Source organism: Syngnathus typhle, linkage group LG13, assembly GCF_033458585.1.
Source record: "Syngnathus typhle isolate RoL2023-S1 ecotype Sweden linkage group LG13, RoL_Styp_1.0, whole genome shotgun sequence".
Lineage (NCBI taxonomy): Eukaryota > Metazoa > Chordata > Actinopteri > Syngnathiformes > Syngnathidae > Syngnathus > Syngnathus typhle.
In genome coordinates this window covers 4,957,489-4,977,884 of record NC_083750.1, presented here as the reverse complement: position 1 = coordinate 4,977,884, position 20,396 = coordinate 4,957,489, and the positions used below count along the sequence as shown (strand labels likewise).

Here is a 20,396-nt window from a genome sequence, read left to right as displayed (position 1 = left end):
ACTGCAGAAAAATGTCATGTTTACACATTTATCAACTGACAATAGAAGATAAAAGATGATTACGTCAACAGCAGGTTTATTATTTCTTGCCCCTGTGCCCTTTTATTTTTAGCAGAACACGCGCACATCACGCAGCCGTCCTCATACTGATAATATTTCTTTATATATTTGCAAGTATTTGGGTCGGTTTGGTTGGTTGTTCATTCGTATATGTTGTATTTATTTCTCACCAGTAGATGGCAGTAGTGATAAACAGACTGGCGAAGGCGGTCTCTGATATGCTGGTTTGAGACAAGTGGATCAGAACATTTTCCAGATTCAAAAACACAAAAGCATATCCCTTGAAAACTATGACTTTTTTCTCTTGACTTGCCCTCCATGAAAATATATTGTACTCCTATAAGCACTTATGACATTTACCCTAGATGGGCTGAACATTGGGCACTTAGATAAAAGGGCCGTATATGCAAAAAATGTCAACTCCAAAATATACCTCCGTAAAATAATCTGTTGTGACTTAAGATTTTTTTCCAACGAATATTACCACAAACTGCCCTGCACATTTTTGATTACCAACTGCTGGGATTTTTTTTTTGTTTAAAAATGTGTTGGCATTTTAATCATTTCTTTCTTCAAATAAGTATCAGCCCAAACCAGGAAATTGATTATGTTGGTCAAAGAAAAAACTGCAGTTCAGTCAATGGCAAAAATCCATTTATTGGAATAATGCAAAATAGAAGAACCTAAACATGAATGTTTTTATTTTTAGTCGAGTAAAATGGAATGTTTCCACAGCAAAACACAGCCAACACGAAGCTTTTTGCCGAGGTTAGATCAGACAGCTCGGTTCTGAGGGCAGTTACCCAAGAATGTTGCTTGGATTTTTTTCTAAAATGCAAACCTTGAAACGAACGAACCAAAAACAGAAATCCACACATTGATTTCCCCCCAGAAGCAATTATATATTTTTTTCTTTTATCATTTACACAGAGAGAAAAAAAAGTACCACAGAAGAACTTCAAATCTTTTAGACAGAACTGATAGTATGATGACATTGCAAGAACAATACACTCTTGTTTACTTAATGCTGACAGGGACTTTTTTTTTTCTGGATTCCACTGGAAAAACACAAATGACAGGACAAGGGTATTCAACAGCAACATAACGGATGGATGGATACTTGCTTAACCTTTAGCAGGAAATTGGACTAGCTTCCATTCACTTTTAGAAGAATGCAGAAGAAATAGTTTGTCTAGTGCTCAAATACCAAAAGCAGGTTTCCAAAGTGTGGGACTGCGAGTCTCCCCTCAGAACAGAAAACAGCTGGAATCTATTATTTACATAGACGGATGCCATTTTCATTTAAATATGCTGAAAATAGATTCGCAGGTTTGAAAACTTTTGATTCTTCTCAAGGTGCTGGTGTCCCATTGTTGTTTTTGTAGCCGTCTTTACCGGTGACTTTCTACATCTGGCTAAAATATTTTTGTTTTGCTTAGTTTGGCTAAGAATCAAGCTTGCAAAGCCACTCAAGTCAGCTATAACCTATTCTCTTTATCATTGATCTAAATTGTGACAGTGACATTGCTTTCTTCTGACATCCTGAAGCAGAAAATGAAAATGGAGGTCACGCCAATGTAAAGATGTAAACTGGGGGGACGGTCAAGCTGAAACACGTACAATTAGGAGACTTGATTATCGGGAGCTGGAGAGTTGAACTCAGATACTAAACTGAACCAGCAACAACACCCTGAATGGAGCTCTTTGTTCTACATAATGCAAGGATGTCATTAGTAGCAAAAGCATCTACAAACACATTAGTTGGAGAACACCGGCACCACATGACCACAATGTCCTTCCTACATGGTCCGTAACAGTGAACAGACATGTTATTAGTATTGCTTTAACTAAAGTTAATAATCTGATGTCTCACTGTCAATGTCATGCAATGATACAGCTGATATATGAATTTTCTCCCAGTCACTTTGAATTGTATTCAGTGGACAGACAGTGCCAGCATAACTTTGAATTTTAGCTTGAGAGGGAATCAGGTTTGTATGATCCACCCACAAGAGAAGCAGCACTTATGTAAACCGTTTTGAATCCTCCCAACTAGTTGGCAGAACCCCCGAGAGCATTTCCAAGATCCAACAATAACACTGAAATAACTCAAATGCAATGGATGTGACTCAATGTGAACTTTGTTCTCTTCTAATTTGAACATGCAGCTAAAAAAAAAAAAAAAGATTTTGAATTCATAAAAAAATGGAACCCACAAATTATCTTGTGAAATGTAAAATGATAAAGATGTACATTTATTTGCAAAAGCACTCATTGGTCCAATGTCGGTTAAATGGCGTGTGACACAATATTTGATTCTGTCATATTTGTGTTTTTCTTCCTCCCATGGAATAAACCACCTTATTAAAAATGGAATTTTAGTAAAACCTAGCTGACAGCAACATCAATCTCATCGCATTCACCAATACCAACATGAGGGAAATTCTTTAACAATGAACAATTGAGTCCTGATTATAACCCATTAAGACAGATGAACTTTTCTGTTGTTTCTTCTTCATTTAAAAACAAAAGAAATATGAATGACCTAAATGTGATCACATGGTGCACCTGCATAACCGACTTTAAGAGGTCACTATTTCTTTTCATTTACTTGATACATTGACAATGCAACAAAAACATTTCTGATAAGAATTTTGATCTGTCTTAACAAAATAACCAAGGGTGATGTTATAGATGGCTCCGCTTCTGCTTGAGGGCTCTTGTTCACAAATATAGCATAAACAATGTGGAGCTGTAACATTTATTTCATCAAGTGCCGCATTTCTTCAAACAGTGGCCACGGATGTTTATATACGCAACAGCCAAATGTAGCAGCCATGTATTCTTCAGGCCCACAAGATCAATTTCAATTCACGAGGCCAACTTCATAAAAATTAGTATAAATGTACTGCCACGACCTGATTTTTTTTTTTTTCTTTTTTCAGAGAGAGAAAAAAAAATGTCTTTGTGGAGACGCCTTCAGGCATCTATTAAGAGTCCTGGTGACTATTTGAGGAAACATGGCACTTTGTGTGAATGTAAAATCTGAAGTAGCCATGACAGTTCCATCCTTATTTTCCTCAAGGTTTGATTGGTCCACTGTGTCTCTTTCATCCAGATCACTTGACCTATTTTAACAGCTGAACGGGCAAAGCGGGTTATGATTCAGAGGACCCAGAGCAAACTGCGCTCACATGAGATGTGAATTTCATTTCATTTAACTAGATGTGAATTGATGGATTGTCCGCTATGATAGGTCAGTAGCTCTTTGTCATGAGGCCGTCACATTGTTCGTGTTGCTGAATCCAACATTTGAACATTTGTCAGTGTACAGCGTCCCAAAATACTCCCAAAGGAACTATTTTAATGTTCATAAAGGTTTGTACGTGTGTAAGTTCTATTCTTTTGCTGATGTCATTTTTTGTTTTCTTTTCTGTCCATGTCATTCTCAAAAGCCATCTTGGAGCAATGAGAAAAATCACATCACAGCCGAGAAGCAGTTTGATTGTAGAACACTACCTAGACATGCGAGACCTTTTGAGTCTCTCTCGCTTGTTTGATGCTGTACAGCCATTTAATGACTCTTGCGTTACGTTCCACAGCAGAGATGCCATAAGGAACTCGCTCTCCGGCCTCCTCATCCTCATCTTCTCCTTCGTCCCCATCCGACAATCCGTCATTTGAAGACCGCCGTGACTGGTCGCAGTCAGAGGAAATCATGGAAGCCGATCTGAAGTTCAAGCTCACAATGTCCGAATTGGCTCGTGCAAAGTTCTCTGGACCAACTGCCTCCAGTTCCTCGGGGTCGAGGCCACAATAGTTAAAAAAACGTTCCACGTCAGCTCCAGCTCGGGCATACCTGTCCGACAGGTCTGATTTTGATCTATGTAGAGAGGGACGACGTGCTACAGAGGAACCCAGCTCCAACTCCAGGTTGGGATCTTTTGAGGGATTGGCAGCTTCTCCGACATCACATGGCAGCGACTGAAGGGTTGTGTTGTTGCAAGGTGACGAGGATACGTTTGTACGAGGGGGAGGCAGTAATAATGAGAGGGTAGGAGGTGGGAGGGAAGCAGGGTTCGGTTTCGGGGGGAGTGGCGGAGCTGAGGAGCTGCTGGATCGAGCAGTGCGGAGCGGCTTGCCGTTGCACAGGCGCAGAAGGTCGGAGGAGGAATGGGAAGTCAGCAGTGGCGGAAGTGGAGACCGCGATCGTTCCGTAAGCCCTCCTTCACGTCTTCTTTCATCTAATACTCTGCTGAGATTGAGGTTCCCTACCAGCTGTGGACTGCACCGTCCACCGCTACTGCCTGGAGGAACCTTCAAGGAATGGGAAAATGAGCGCAGGGAATGTGAGGTACTTGGACTGGGAGCAGAGTCTCGTGATTGTTCATTCAGAGCCATTGTGGATCGGTAGGTTAACGGCATCCTAGGAGCATAAAACATTGAAATGATTAGTACCCAAGTTTACGTAAAATAAAAACACAACATTGATTCATCTTTTACCTGGAAGGTGTCCAACTCCTTGTCAGTCCCCCAGAAGACCTCATCAACACAGCACTCTTAGCTCCACCCCCGAGCCCGTCAGAGCCCGCACCCGAAGAAGACGACGAGTTAAGAAGATTTTTTAGGATCTCCAAGTTTAGATTTTCCCGTTTGCTGCTCGTTGCACATGTGTCTGACTTAGCGTTGTTATTTGAAGGTTTGAAAGGTACTCCGCCTCCGTGTACTCCGCCACTCACTCCAGTTCTCTTAGAATGAACAATAGGAGGCTTGGCCAAAATGGGTGGTTTGATTGGTTCCTGTTTAGCGTTGATAACTTCTTGGCTCTTAACATACTTTGCTTTGTCAGCTTCAAGTCTCTCAACAGCGCTGAGACGTTTCGGGTTGGGTTCAACCTAAAATAGATAAACATGACATTAACACAGAGCACGGAGGGGAAACAAAATCTGATTTAAGTCAAGATGGAGTTGAGTGCTGAGTGAAGAACCAGTACCTGTCTCCTGAAGTAGTCTGGGCCCTTGTTAAGGATTCGAAGGGGTACAGTAGAACTGAAAGGTGTTGCAGTGCCAGTGGCCTTGCTATCTGGCAGAGCTGGAGACAATGTCTCTGTTGGCATGGCAACTGAGTGTCTGGGGTGGCCGGCCGTGGTGGCAGCAGGAGCAGGGGGATTGACAGAGGGCGGGGGCACTGAAGGACCCCCAAAACATGAAGACACAACGTGGAAAGAAGACCACCTACAGACAGGAAAGACACCATCACAGAGAAGAACCAGTGAATCTTCAACTTGACTCTGGACAAATATTTAATTCCGAGAGGAATTCTTACTTTTAGTCTTCAGTGCTAAACTCAAAGTAGTGAGCCCAATTACATTCATCAAGCGAGAACAAGCTCAAAGACAGACTGGAAGAGACAAGAATGTGCATGCGTACGTGTGTGTGTGTGTTTGTTTGTTTGTTTGTTTGTTTGTTTGTTTGTTTGTTTGTGTGCATGCAGTGGTGTTTGTACAAAGATGAATGGATACCAGAGGATGTGGAGGAAAGGAAAACTGTCAGTTTACACCCTGGCTTCAGCTCTCCTCACTATCTGAAATAGAACAAAAGGGAAAAAAGAAAAAAACACCAGGGTTAGCAATAATGTTAAAAATGGCATCATGCACCTAGCAACAAAATCAGGATTAGATAAGAGACACACATTTATAACAGAGCGCTTCAAGCTCCCACACATGCACGCACACATATGCACACTAGGGCTGTTTAATACAGTGCCACTTTTATTTTTAAACTGATACCAGTTGGCAGTATTCAACTCAAATACTCACTAATACCTGTAGTATAGTATTTTTGATGCATAAAGTTCTAGTAAAGCAATGACAAATATTTTGAAAGAAATACCTTTTGTTTATTTTGGACAAAAAGCAGAACAGTCAGTGCAAAAGAGAATTGAAGTCCAAAATCAAACAAAACAAAAAAAATCACCTAACTCAAAATTTAGGATTCATATAAAATAAATGAATAAAAGTGCAGAATGAAATGACTGACAACTCCTTGAGTTTTAGTCAAAATGGAGAATTGAACCCTTCACCTCAGAACTGTGAGATAACGTGCTAACCAGTGCCTCACCGTGCCACTGACAATAACAACAAATAATGTTAATTAATAATTCAGTACATAATATAGAAATGGAAAGAAACTCATCAAAACTGCTCTTACCGGAGTTACATCTGTAGTCTTTCATAGCATAGACTGAAGGAATGCGATTGCCACTTCAGTTTTCCAAACTTTGGCTGTTACAACGTGATGCCTCCCTCTTCTCCTCCAGGTACTGCTGGTTGTCGGAGCAAACCACAGCTGTCAAAGACACAAACATTGACAATAGATCACCAACAAAAGCATAGTTTGTCAGTGGTAAATCATCTGCCACAAAAGATTTGTCAGAATTATTCAGACAAATACATCCATGATTTTCACGCATTTTTCGGATTCACAAACATATTCATTTTTCCATGTTCTTCTGATCCACAAATACATTTGTGATTTTCACGTGTTTTTTTTTAATTTTTATTATCATGTGTGCATTAATCATCTGTAAATATTCAATTCTGCATGTGTGTGAATAGGCGTTTGTGGATCGGCGAACACGTGCCCGTTTCTCATTTGAAAACTAGCGATAGAAAAGCAGAAAAAGAGCCTTTATATGATGTTTTATGATTTTTTTTATTTCACACGGGAGACGGCTCTCCTGTTCAATGGAGACAGCAACACTGCCCCCAGGCGGATGGAAGAGGGATTGCCTGTCACAACGTGAATATCTGAGGCTTGTGTGAGCATGAGCGTATGTGCGTGGATCTCTTGAAAACGGCGTGATGTTTGTTTCAAAATAAACAATCACGGTAAAAACATTATTGTCACACATTTATATCAGACATTTAGAGAAGGCGTCTCACAATGAGTCTGCTTCTTAAACCAACCCAAATGTAGACACCATGTACTGGAATGATACGAACATTGGTGAAAAACAACTATCAGTTGCAAACACAACATTTATGTTGCTCTAATAATGATGTATTGCCTCAGCAATCACAAAAAGAGTTTTGCATGTCTCGTGAAAGTGAAAAGAATGACCTCTATATCACCTCGAACTCCTGTAGATCTTAAATTCACTACCAGATTCCAGCGAGTCTTCTAATCTTATTACAGGCTTTCAGCCCTTGGAGGCCGACAACGTGGGCTGTGTGTAATCCACATTATTATATTTGTAACTTGTAAGTAAGACAGCCACATAGCTAGCCAATTATTTAGGCAAGGGGCTAACTAATAAAAATGACAAATGCAACAATTAAAAAGTAAAAAACAAACAACTTACAATGGAGTGCTTTTTTTTTTTTTTAACTTTGATGCAGAACTGAAAAATTCAATACTTTTCCAAGACAAGTAATGTTTCCTATGCTCAAGTGATCTAAATAAAAAAAAATAAATTGCTTGTAAAAATTATCAAATTCTAATGACATTATTTAAATGATGCTTGGTCTGTTCCTAATGAATAATTCAATAATCAGTTCATGTGATTTCAAAAAATGTTGAAAGGAATTGTATCATATTGAATCAATTATTGTGAGCTCTTAGCCAAGTATAAATGCATTTTACTCACCAAACACCCACAAAGTAGTGTTTTCCTTTGTTTATCTATATTCTCAAACTCTTCCTTATTCCTTCTGTCTCAGCACCAGCCTCGCATTATTCAAGAAAATGACCAGGTCGTGAATTTGTGACGTCACAAAAGTGAGGAGCTCCCCCGTGCTGCTCCTGCAGACTAAACACATGCCAAGTTTCTCAAAGCAGCTGTCCCTTCAACTTCCGATTTAGGTTAATCAAATAAATTATAAAATGTGTCCACGCACATAGCAGGAAGGTTTGTTTTAAAGCATACATCATTTTGACCTGACCTGGTTTTGAACAAATTTATTTCTTTGGCTCTCACGTCACAACTGTGGTCCACCAACCAGCTACATATGACAATAAAGTGAATGAGCTTACCACAAGAGCAGTTTCTGGAATTCCAAACAGTTATCAAGCATTTGATAACCTGACGAAGGAGGAAGCACACAATCACGGTACACATCGTTGCCCATCGCAAAAGCAAGTACGACCTCACAACGAGCTTAATATTACATCACATGAATGCTGTGTCGACAACAGGGACAACAATACATCCATGGCCATAGTTGTTTTCTAAAATATATCACTACACATATAAAATAGGCCAAAATATAGTATAAAAAAAATAAAAAATATAGTAGAACACTGGAACCGCTGTCTAAAGTGGTAACTAAGCACTAAGCTACAGCACCGTTGTATCCAAGCTAATGGGTTTAGCACAGAGCTACTGAGCAATGCTTAAAGATTTAGAGAAGACCTCAACTCGACCTTATTTATAGGGCGAGCACTTTAACAACTACACTTTTAACAAAGTCTTGTACATGAGCTGTAACAAAAGAAACATAAATCACAATAAATAATAAATATGCTAATATTAATAATAATAAAAATGACAACAATAATAACAATGATGAGAACATTAAGAGGAAGAACAATAATACCACAAATAATAATAGAATAACAATAAAAACAAATAATAGGGAATGGGTATTGATTTAGATTTTATTATTATTATTATTATTTTCAGAATTGAGTCGATTCAATCCACAAGGCCCTGATTTGAATTGATTCGCTTGGATTTTTGATTCACTCAGTACCAATTTTACTTTCATATGGACAACAAACAAAAGGATGAACGGAGGACATTCTTAGAACAAGCAATATTAGTTAGTTATACAAGAGCTCCTAAAATCCAATCTTAGGAAAACATTCATGACTAAATCCTAGTTGCAGCTGTTCGAATAAAGTATGGACATACGTACCATCAGGAGCAGATGCCGCTGAGAAAATCTGCCTTACATAATAAAATATTATCTAACATTGCTGTGAACATACAATATATTCAACAGAGCCTGAGAATGGTCTAGTGCAGGGCTGTCAACCATTCAGACTGACATTCTTCGAACTATTACCATTGTAAATTAACTTGTAAATTTGTAACTATATCCTTTGCTGTCTGCTGATAAGTTGATATTGCAAATGAGAATCTATTGTCAATTGCATTACCAGTAAAGTTAAAGATTAAAATAATAATGAATTAAATACAAATGAAAGTTTATGAAGGTTAAATGAATTTTCTATTACATGATTGAGTTTGTTTTATTACTGTTGTATTAATGAGAAGGGTGATATTGGTGTTTCGACTGCAGTGAATCCAAATTAAATTATTTTCCATGATATCATTTTTATTTTAACTTCATACACAAAATACTTCATAATCATAAAATAATAATATATAGTCTTTTTGTTGTTTGCGATCATTGTGAGTGGGCGGTGCGGACGCGCAGTAGTGTTTTTACACTTGGTAGTAAGTTTACAGAGCTCTCAGCAGTAGTCCGTGGGTTATTTTGCCTTTCCCTGTGGAGCACCACTTTCTGCTCAGCAAAACAGCCAACCCCCTGCCTTCCCTCTTCCCACGCCTTGCTGGGAATCAGTGGAAGAACCGGACAAAATTTGTCATTTCAAAATCCTTGTATATATGTCATTCCTAGTTGTCAATGTTCTCAGTGTAGTAGAATGTGTGTTGAGAGTATACAGTTACAGTACGCTCGTTTATTTTAAAAAAAACAAACAGAGCAAACAGTTCATTACCAGAGCAGCCCTGGGCCAAACACTATAACTCCAATCAGATCCTAGGACAATTCCTGACTGTTTTGTGTTTGCCTGCACTAAATTATCCAGCATTAGTCATCATGAATGCAGACAGAAGCAGTGCAATGTCAGCAGGTTTTCCACTGGGGCCCCTGATGTAAAAACTCCATGACTTATCCCAGACTACATGGCAAGGTTAACATCCTGAAATAATGGAAATATCTGCACCAAATCACTAACTGTGAGAATGAATGCAAGTACTCTCTCATGGCCGCACAAAAGCATGAAGTAGTGGCTGGATTGGGATCGTCTGATATTTTGCATTTTTATGGCAAATCAATCAATGTCTGTTCTCTTTGTTCTATATTTTAATCATTACAAAACGGCTTGGCCGCTAAAGTTTATAAGGGGATGTGCTTCTAAAAAAAAAAACAAAAAAAAAAAGGCAACTGCTCTCACATTCATATCGTGCAGGCAAACCGGAAGCTCTGTCGTTGATCGGTGATGGGGTGAGCGTTGAATGGATGCTACACTGAAGCACGACGTAAACACAAACTATACCTGCGCACGCACGCACGCGCTGGTGATGCAGCAAAGCAATGCCAAACCCTCACCGACATCGCAGCACCGCCATGCATGGAAGCTAGTTGTTTCGCCGTGCCGACACACACAGATCTCTGAACATATTAAAAGCTTACCATCACTACTTACACTACTTCTCTTCATCATAATAAAGGTATACCGTATCAAATGAACGTGAACGGGCTTACTGCCTATTTGACAGTTTGAGAACAATGGCTATGTTCAAGCATCACAGCAATTTTAAGAGGCGCTACAAGTACCGCGTACTGCGGATGATGCATTTTCTGGTTTCTAGCCATCTGCCACATTAGCGTCGTCATAATGTTGATTAACGGGTCTTACCTTTTTGTTTAGGCCAGGTAAACAAAGGATGCAGCTATAGTTGCCATCGCTTGGTCAGTGCGTCTTTTCGGCCTGACAGCATCCTGTTCGCAGCCGAGAGCAATACTGCACGTCATTTGGCATGAGCACGACTATGTCCGCTCACAACTTCCACAATAAAAGGCCACGGTGGGATGGCACCGTTATTTGATGGACGAGCTAAAAGTTAACCAATAACGATCAAGTAATTACTAAAAACAAATGTATTCTTTTCCAAAGATCATGAAATTTCAAGAATATGAAGTGTCGCATTTCATATTTGAACGTTTAGGTGACTTAGTTTGAAAGTAAAATCCAATCACAATTAGTCGCTCGGTTTATCTGGATCGGTGTTTTGTGCAATGAAAAACTTGAATGATCACAAAATGGAAAACTAACGACTCTATTTGTCCTGCGTGTATGGACTAGTGACTACGGTTATAAAGTGCATTTAGTAGTTCTCATAGACCATTTCAAAAAAAAATTAAAAAATCCCTAATTCCTCATTTTAATACATTGCCATTATCTTGATTGATATCAATGCTATCCATGCAAGTTTCTATAGAATAATAATGACCACCAAAAATACCACCCAAACTGCTTCAACCTCTGCAGCTGATAAGGATAAACAGACTCGAGAGAGCAGGGGCGATCGTGTTAAGAGTCGGTAAGTATGTGCTAGCTGAAAGACAGCGCTGTTTCTCTGTCATGACACACAAATAGCCATGCAAAGCTTCAGACGCTCCTATGTGTGCAAACCCTTTCACTGTTACCTAGCAACAGGAAGAAACCAGGCTATACGTGGATGGATTTCTTTTTGTCATCATAGATAAATTGATCTATGTAAATTATTTTTTGGTAGTTTTACTGTCACCATATGCTCTTTCTACTGGACACCTTTATGTGATGATTTGGAATAAATATAGATATTTTGGTTTTATTTTGTGCTAAATATATAGGTCACATATATGGCTTCTCAATGTGATTGATCATATGCAGGCAATTGTGGTTCTTGGCAAACGTATTGTGCAACCTCACAAAAAATAAAGCGATAATGCGATGTAATGCGATGGCTAAAATTATTTGTTGCCTAAAGTAGATTTCTGTTTGATAGATTTGATCTGATAAACACCGGCTTTTTCAGGGATATTCTCACCCTCTTTGGAGCATGGGGTGGTATCCGATTTGGACGGTATAATAACCGAACAAAAATAAAATATTACGGTATTTAATGTCTCAAAAAATAAATAAATAGATAAAATAAAAAAATCTTGTGTCAGGAAGGGCATCCGACGTGGTTAGGATGAACAGTGGCATGGTTGTTCACAATGTAGTACTCCGGATATCCACTAGAGGGCAAACCATATCTCGATATGATCATGAGAAACTCGAGCGTCATCAAAAATTATGCTTATACGAGTACATGTTGAACATGTTTGTAAATGTTGAACATTTGTACACGTTACTACTCACCGCAAAACACAAACAGGTTTTCCTTTAACAACAGAACACATTATCAGAATGATGTGTAGCAGTACTTGAACAAGTTGCATTCTGGTGATGCCTTTTAATGTTTTAAAAAGACATCAACTAAATAAATGCAAAATGTATAGTAGTGGGAACACTGCCGCTCGCACAATCCAATTTTAAGAGTTGAATCTTTTTTTACACAATATCAATTTCCCACCTAAATGCTCACATGCATTTCTAGAGCCTGCAAAGGACACTTTTGTCAGTGATACATGTAACAATAACACAAAGTGTTTGTGTAGCGGAACAGATGTGTGCTGTTTGAATTGGAAGGAGTCATATGGTTTAGATGATCTGAGCGCTCATAACATTCTGATCATATTACAGTTGGGTCACTGAATACGTTGTGTGTTTTCCTTCCTCTTGAGCTACAAATTCATTAATGGCACTTAAATGTATAATTGTCAGACTGTGCGTTTTCTTTTTATTATTATATTGTATTTCTGAATAAAATCTGACTACTCCATGCCCGCATTAAAGTTTGCCTCGTTCCATTTTTTTAATCTATGAAATCACAAATCTTATGTATCTTAATAGAAATCAGACAAACAGGACACATTGCAGTTGATGTTTTAGTGGATTTTACATTTTGCAAGAAAAAACATTGAATATGTTCAAATGTTTAAATAAATATAAGGATTGAAAGTTATATTTAAGAATGCATATTGAGAGCTCATTCAGAACAAATCTGTTAGTGTTCATGTCTCACTTGAGCAAGTACACCATTCACATGGCTTGTTATTGCTTACCAGAGAGATTTATAGATCACACAACCCCGTATGTTCCCACACTCTCTCAATGACTTTTCTTCTTTCCAATTGGGTCTCAGATTTTTACTGCCAAACTCCGTTAAGCAGTGATGAAAGTGAGCAGCACTAGACGAATTCCAGAAAATCTTAACTTCAACAGTTAGAACATCTGTGTATTATGTTTGTGCATCTCTCAAGCCCCACATTCTTTGGCTTCTTTCCGCTCTCAGGGGGGTACTGACTGAGGCCCACAAGCACTTAAAATTGTTACACTACACTTGATTAAATGTAACATAGGCCTACTGTATTTCCGAACATGTATTACAAAATGAACGTATCTGACATTTCAGTACATGTAGTAAATAAATGTAAATGTCTTGTACGTAAGTGTTCAAACTTGTCCTGTGGCTCACACATGTGGTTCTGGTTCACTGGCAAGGTCCACACTCGCATTGTTTTGCTCTCACGTGTCTCGATTCAGATATGGCTTATCGTAGTGTAAGAGGGTACAAAAACATCCAATCATCATCCTTCATACATGGATCAAAGATGTTGGATGAATGCACAAATATAATTAATATGAGTCTGATGTTATCACAATAGTACACATGCCACACACTAGACTAGCTCCAAAATTGCTAAGGGAATAAAGCGATCCAAACCTGCCAATAATCTATTTGATATGTAAATGAACTCAGACCAATGAGTCAGCATGTTCCCAGCATATTTGAACACTTCAAACAAACTCATTGCTCATTCTGCAACAAAGCGAGACCTTTGATTTCAACATGGTTATTTAGAGTAGGTCCCAAGATGTTTAATGTCTAAAAATATCTGGCATTAGAACAGACAGTGACATCCATAACTGCTCATCCTTGCAGTTGCAAACTGGAAATGAAAACAAGCTGTAAACGTTCTCTCTCACAAAAATCTCCAGTTTGAGCTTGTTGTTTAGTGCCTGCAGAAGAACGTGACACATAAATTTGGTATTTCTAAGATTGCTCTTTAAATCTGTTTTCATTTGCTCTCCTCACACTTCCACATGAGTCTGAATAACGGCCTTCTTGTTTGTAGTCATGTGAGGAGATCTGAAAGGTTTCTTCAGCAGAATGTGAACTGGACCATTTGGAACAATGCCCATTTGCTGCCATGGTAACATGGAATCAAGGTATTTTCCATTCTCAAATTACACACTCCCCACAAACAGATGGTTCTTGTCAGAGTGGGGCGAGTTTTACATGTAGACTCTTGTATTTCTGAGATGCTAGATAAAGATAACTCCAAGTTTAAGGGAAGTGCGCATGTTTTGATAGAAGACGTTTTATGGGAACGTTCCATCAGGGACAGGCATGTGGGAGGGATCAGTCAGTGAAACAGAGGGGCGGAACCCTGATCAGACCCTTCAGCTCCCCCAAATTCACATCGCACACTCTTCAAGACATTGCAGCTTAAACACAAAGAGAGAAGAACTCGCCATCTCAACTTGAAGAATAAAAGGATTTACGTACTTTAACATGGCCTCAATGAGAATAGCGCTTTGTCTTGGAGTCTACATGTCTGCTTGGATCATCACAGTTGCAGGTAAAGTCCCATACTAGAGAACAACTGCTGAGATGATTATTAAGGCATTTTTAACACGATCTCTAAGCCTCATGTGGTTCCAATTCACATTCCTTTCTATAATCTGTATAGCGCAAGTGAGGAGCATGCCAATTTTTTTGTTGTTGTTGTTGTATCCCAAATGCTTACAAAGAACCATTTTGAGTTGTTTGGTGATGTTAAACTTTACTTTTTTTGGTTACTTTTGTTACTTATGACCAAATATCTCTTTATTCCTTTGTCATGTGGTGACTTGAATAAGAATAACCTCAAGATGTAAAAAAAACTGTTAAATCTGTCGATGTTACAAGAAAGTTATCGTGATTTATCTGGTCTATACCTGTACATTGTGCACATCTTTGGTTAGTACATGATAGACCCTTTACCTCCGGAAGTGTTGATTATTTATATGATCCAATTATAATTTAGAAAAGGTGTGGTAGGGTAATCATTTTTATGATGTTGCCCAGCCCGGTTCCAGACAGTAACTGTGTAGGCAGATAATGTACTTTTGGGTACAAATTGCTCTATAAAGGGTACAAATATGTATCATGCAAGGTAACATAATGTGTAAAATATCTCACAAAATTTAACATAAACATTTAAATGTGGATGTGACAGACCACAATATAGTTTTCCAATTTTGGATGTTCCAAACCTGGTTTTTTTTAGCATTTTTTAGCATGACTCAAATTTCCCAGTTTTTTTGTTATCCTTGACTTTGCTTTTTTGGAATCTGTGGCAGAGAATATTTACAATTTAAAATGAGAGAATATTTACCCCCAAAAATAGTGTTCATCAGTTTGAATACAGATTTTGTTGTTGTGTATTGAACTAAATAAAAATGGAAAAGTTGAACACAATTGCCAGCAAAATGCCTGGCAAATGTGTGTGTTTTTTTTTTAACTTAAATAGCTTACTATTCAAATCTACTTGTAGAATTGAATAAAATGCTTTGAAGATAAAAGCAGAGAATTGTGATTTGTTACCATGTAAGAGCTCCACCTTTGGGTTACATTTGCTGAGCCCCATTCCTAAAGTATTACTTCAATCATGGTCTGTTTATGGGAAAGAGTGAGTAGGATGAAGTCGTGGATGTTCCAAGAAAGTCGGTAAGATGTTATTATGATGAGGCGTCACTGAATCACGACACTAATACGTCTAAATATTTTTAAACAGTTGTGAAACATGGGTGACTAATGTAAAAGACAGATGGTCGCATACTGACTTCATATACTGACAATCATGAAGGCGAGCCACACATGAAATTCATTTCAATCACTTAGTATTTGAGGGGGAGTTTGTGGTGTTGCAACACAAAAAAGGTTGGGAATTGCGGTTTTGGTTTATCATTGTTTTGTCATCGTGCATGAATGGTGACTGGTTTCTTCTCACTGAAATGGGTTGTAAAAATTATTTCTATAGAGTCACCATACTTCCTCTGAGTTGAGGTCATCTGTAAACATTCACCACACAAACGTCAGCTGTTACCACAGAAGGATCCTTCCCATTTTACACTAGCCTACATGATGAAACTATAGGCCATGAGGTCACATGACGCATATTGTTAAACACAAATTTTCAACATTTTTTCAACACCAGTTAGGGGTAGTGTGATATATTTTTCCTTTGTGATATCATGCTCTCCAATATGTGTGTGTCTGTATATAACACTAAGTTTGTCATCTCATAGATGAACATGCACCACAAGCCGAGAATGTACGTTGGGTATCTCTGGATTTTAAAACTGTCCTCATGTGGACTACGCCATCAACAAACATGTTTACTGTCCAGTATTCTTGGTGAGTCAGCACATACGTACGTGCGCACACACACGTTCTCCTTATTTCCTTTAAAAGCAGAACATTGACAACATGACTTCGATGTCAGTGCCGTTTGTAGCAGACGCTTGTAAAAATATCTGCTTAATGAAAAAAAAAATTACGTGTTTGACAGTAATTTGATGTCATGTGAATATCAGGGACAACAGTGAAAAGTGGATTAAAAGTCCCAACTGCATCCAAACAGAAGAGACAGAGTGCGATCTAACCACTGACCTTGAACCTCTCGATAGGTATGTACCTCATAAACTGAACTCTGTGTTGTAATAAGAGGATACTTTAAATATTATTTTAATCTGTTTGTTTTAAAGGGGAAGTCAACCTGCAAATTTTACAATAACATGTTCTATGCAGCCCCAGACGTTCATGGCATCATTATGCAAATAATATGGTAGAAGTATTGATTTGTCTAAACTACATGCGTCAAACTCAAGGCCCCGGGGCCAGATACGGCCCGCTACATCATTTTATGTGGCCCGCAAAGACAAATTGTGCATCAAATTGGTGTGTCATTACTAGAATTGCAAATTGTCTTCACTTTTAATATCTTTTTTATTTTTAATGTTTGACCAGTTTTTACTCGTCTGATTTAAAACGAGTTATTTGTCAGTTTGTTTTGGAGCTTTTACTGTATATAATATGAGGTGCTCATACCTTTATTTGGGTCGACAGTCATAATGGCCCTCCAAAAGAAGCTATGACTACAATGTGGCCCGTGAAAAAAATAAGTTTTGACACCCCTGGTCTAAACACTTTGGTGTACCTGTTAAAGGGATGTGAGACATTTGCCCATTAGCTTTTAAAAACAGGACAAAATGTTGGAGTTTCTCTCTGTATGACAAATTCATGCTTTTGTACTTTGACAGGACATATACTGCTCAAATTCAAACAGAACCTACAGACTATGACAATGGGGATAATGATTTACCTCACACTTACTCACCACCCTTCAACCCTTATGGGCAGAGTAAGTTTTACACCAAGATAAACACATGCACACACAATGCAAACATGTATGCACAAACAGACACAAAATTAAGCTTTTAAACTTACAGTCTCACCGTGCTGCGTAAGAACTTTCATTTACCGTATTTTCCGCACTATAAGGCGCACAGGATTATAAGGCGCACCTTCAATGAATGGCCCATTTTAAAACTTTGTCCATATATAAGATATATACATTTGGCCCGCGGGCCGGACTTTGGACACGCCTGCTGTAGTGGCTCAATATTGGTCCATATATAAGGCGCACCTGATTATAAGGCGCACTGTCGGCTTTTGAGAAAATTTGAGGTTTTTAGGTGCGCCTTATAGTGGGGAAAATACGGTATTAGTACATGAGGGCCTCAATAGAGGCTCGTTTGCAATAGACACAACTTCAACTTTGATCATTATATTTCCTTCTTAGGTGAGATTAGTGCAGCAAATTTCAATGTGGAGGTTGTGGAAGAAGGCAAAGTGAGAGTCAACATCGAAGATCCTCTAACCAGTTTCCACAAATACGGGAGGCAACTTACCATCAGAGACATTCTTAAGGGTGACCTTCAGTACAAGATCAGCTATTACAAGTCTGGAAATACAGGAAAGGTAAGAGGATTAAAGAACTATGACTTTGAATGGAAATGCAACTAAATATCCACTAAAGTCACTTAAAGTGGAGGATGAAAACCAAAACCCACTCTAGAAGGTTCTCCCATAAGTCAAATGTTCAGAAAAGTTGGTCGAACTCACTTTTTTGTATTAATAATAAATGAGCAGCGGACTGGCCAATAGGTGGGAAATTATAATGAATCAAATTTAACGAATATATTAAAATTAAAAAAAACTTTTTCATTAAAGTGAAAAAGTAAAACTTAAAACGACTAACTGACACTACCTCTTATGTTCATATTGTCTTCTATAAAAAAAAAAAGCAACCTAAAATCAAATCATCACACACCCACACACTCATAATATATTCAATGTTTTAATTCCAGAGAGACATCATATTCAAGTCCAATAAAGGAGAAGTGTCTGGGTTGGATGCAGATCAAAGTTACTGCTTCATGGTGGCAGCTTTCATCCCCTCAAGAGACAAACTGCACCAGCAAGGAGCCTGGAGCATCCAGCAGTGTACCCCCAGACACAAAAATGTCTTTCAAGGTAAAGTACATGCACTCTTTGGAAAATGTAAGTCTTTCTGTCTAAATGTAATCTTCATTTTCCCCTCTAGAGCTGAGTATCGGAGCTTTGGTTGGTGGACTTTTTATCCTGCTATTAATTCTCATTGTCATCATCACAGTGACAGTTGTATGCTGCAGACGAAGAAACAGAGCCTCGCAAATGTATCAGTCATCAACAGTTGTTTAAATTAATGAGAATGTGTGTGAGTGTGAGCTTAAATGACCCACGTTATTTGTATGTTTTAATTTGGGGTCAAATCCAAACTTGTTAACATCACCCGAGGAAGCTGGTCTTCCTCTGTGTACTGTGTGTGTGTTCACTACAACATTTTATATGCCTCTGCACTAATGTTATATTGTATTTTTAAACTGTGGCTACATTGCAACCACAAAATATTTACAATGTGTGTGTAAAAAATAAAAAAATACATTATGGGTTTAATATTATTAAAAAAACAAACAAAAAAAACTTGTATCTAGATAGCAAATGGACCATACCTTAGCTAGAAACGGCAATAAGTATTTCCTTATTCCATTCCCATCAATAGTCTACAATTGCATTTCTTTCTTTCAATGCTTCGAGACATTTTATTCACACTGTAATTCTTTAAAAGCCCTCAAGCCTGTTTCACATCCGTAACCATCAATATGAGGGCTTTAGGGTCATCTGGTAAACCTTCATCAGAATCTCAGTTACATTAACCAACTTCTCTCCACTTCTTTTTTTTTCTGCATTTTTTTTTCATCGAATTCATATCATTTCTGGAACTAACTTTTGTTGATCAAAAGTATGCCAATACTATACAACTTTGAACTCTCTTGCTTTTTTTTTATGTTAAGATGCAGTGTACATGAAATACAACTGATCTATGACCTACAGCAACAATACAGTATCATTTTGCTTCTTAATTTTCTTGCATTGTTTTTCCTTTTAACAAATTATCAGTGATAGATATTAGAGAAACAGGGTCAAATAAAGGTCAATGAGATTACTTGTCTGTCTCTGGATGCATATAGTATATATATATATATATATATATATATATATATATATATATATATATATATATATATATATACATACCATATATCGGTGTACGTATGGTATACAATGCAAGAATGGAGGTTGTAACAAGTATGACTTTTCAAAAATATGGCACTACACCTCATGTGGGGTTCAATATTGATGTATTCCTTGATGTTTCAAGCACAGACTATTGTATTTACATTGCAGCACATACAATATCACAACAAACACCGTGGTATCATACAGAATTGTTTTGAATAACGTTTCACGCAACCTTGACTTTAAATGCCAATATCTGTATAACAGAAAACACACACACTGCGATATTGAAAATTGCAACTTAGTCTGATGATTCTGGAGAAGATTTCTGCTCAACTGACATCTTTCAGTTAGACTAAATCATGACAAAACATGACAAGCATATTTCGACTTATATTAGATGATACTGTACCAAAAATAGTGTTGGGTTGGATGAAGCAATAGCAGGATATCTTCCTAGACAGGAAATAACTACATATCACATATCAAGCATTAACAAGGATAGTATCACCCCTAGGCCTAGACACATCACTGATCAGTGAAAGATTTCTGACTCATTCTATAAGACGTGATGACCAAAGAGTGTTAGTAGGTCATGCATTTCTGATGACGTTTACGTAATGTCAAAACCACAGAACTGGGTGCTATCACAGGTTTCACGGTGTTAACATGCAGTTTTAACAAAATAAAAATGAGGTAGG

The 20,396-nt window shown here is 38.0% G+C and overlaps 2 protein-coding genes across 8 annotated transcripts; one reads left to right on the top strand and one right to left on the bottom strand.

Annotated features, from left to right (window-relative positions):
- Positions 1 to 697: 697 nt before the first annotated feature.
- Positions 698 to 10,854, bottom strand: fam110b (family with sequence similarity 110 member B). Of its 7 annotated transcripts, none has more exons than XM_061295881.1 (7): positions 10,731 to 10,848; positions 7,708 to 7,869; positions 6,270 to 6,407; positions 5,386 to 5,643; positions 5,054 to 5,294; positions 4,564 to 4,955; positions 698 to 4,486 (listed from the first exon to the last, which is right to left on the bottom strand). In XM_061295881.1, exons 5-7 carry the CDS (start codon positions 5,174 to 5,176, stop codon positions 3,580 to 3,582), a joined length of 1,422 nt encoding a protein of 473 aa, XP_061151865.1. In that variant the 5' UTR covers positions 5,177 to 5,294; positions 5,386 to 5,643; positions 6,270 to 6,407; positions 7,708 to 7,869; positions 10,731 to 10,848; the 3' UTR covers positions 698 to 3,579. The 7 variants fall into 7 exon arrangements, with proteins under 7 accessions (XP_061151865.1, XP_061151866.1, XP_061151868.1 ...); XM_061295882.1 differs by having other exon boundaries at positions 5,582 to 5,643; XM_061295884.1 differs by having other exon boundaries at positions 5,582 to 5,639.
- A 3,460-nt stretch (positions 10,855 to 14,314) lies between these two features.
- Positions 14,315 to 19,621, top strand: LOC133165667 (tissue factor-like). Its single transcript, XM_061295500.1, has 7 exons — positions 14,315 to 14,608; positions 16,320 to 16,428; positions 16,608 to 16,700; positions 17,334 to 17,434; positions 17,876 to 18,054; positions 18,444 to 18,609; positions 18,680 to 19,621. Exons 1-7 carry the CDS (start codon positions 14,542 to 14,544, stop codon positions 18,814 to 18,816), a joined length of 852 nt encoding a protein of 283 aa, XP_061151484.1. The 5' UTR covers positions 14,315 to 14,541; the 3' UTR covers positions 18,817 to 19,621.
- Positions 19,622 to 20,396: the final 775 nt, after the last annotated feature.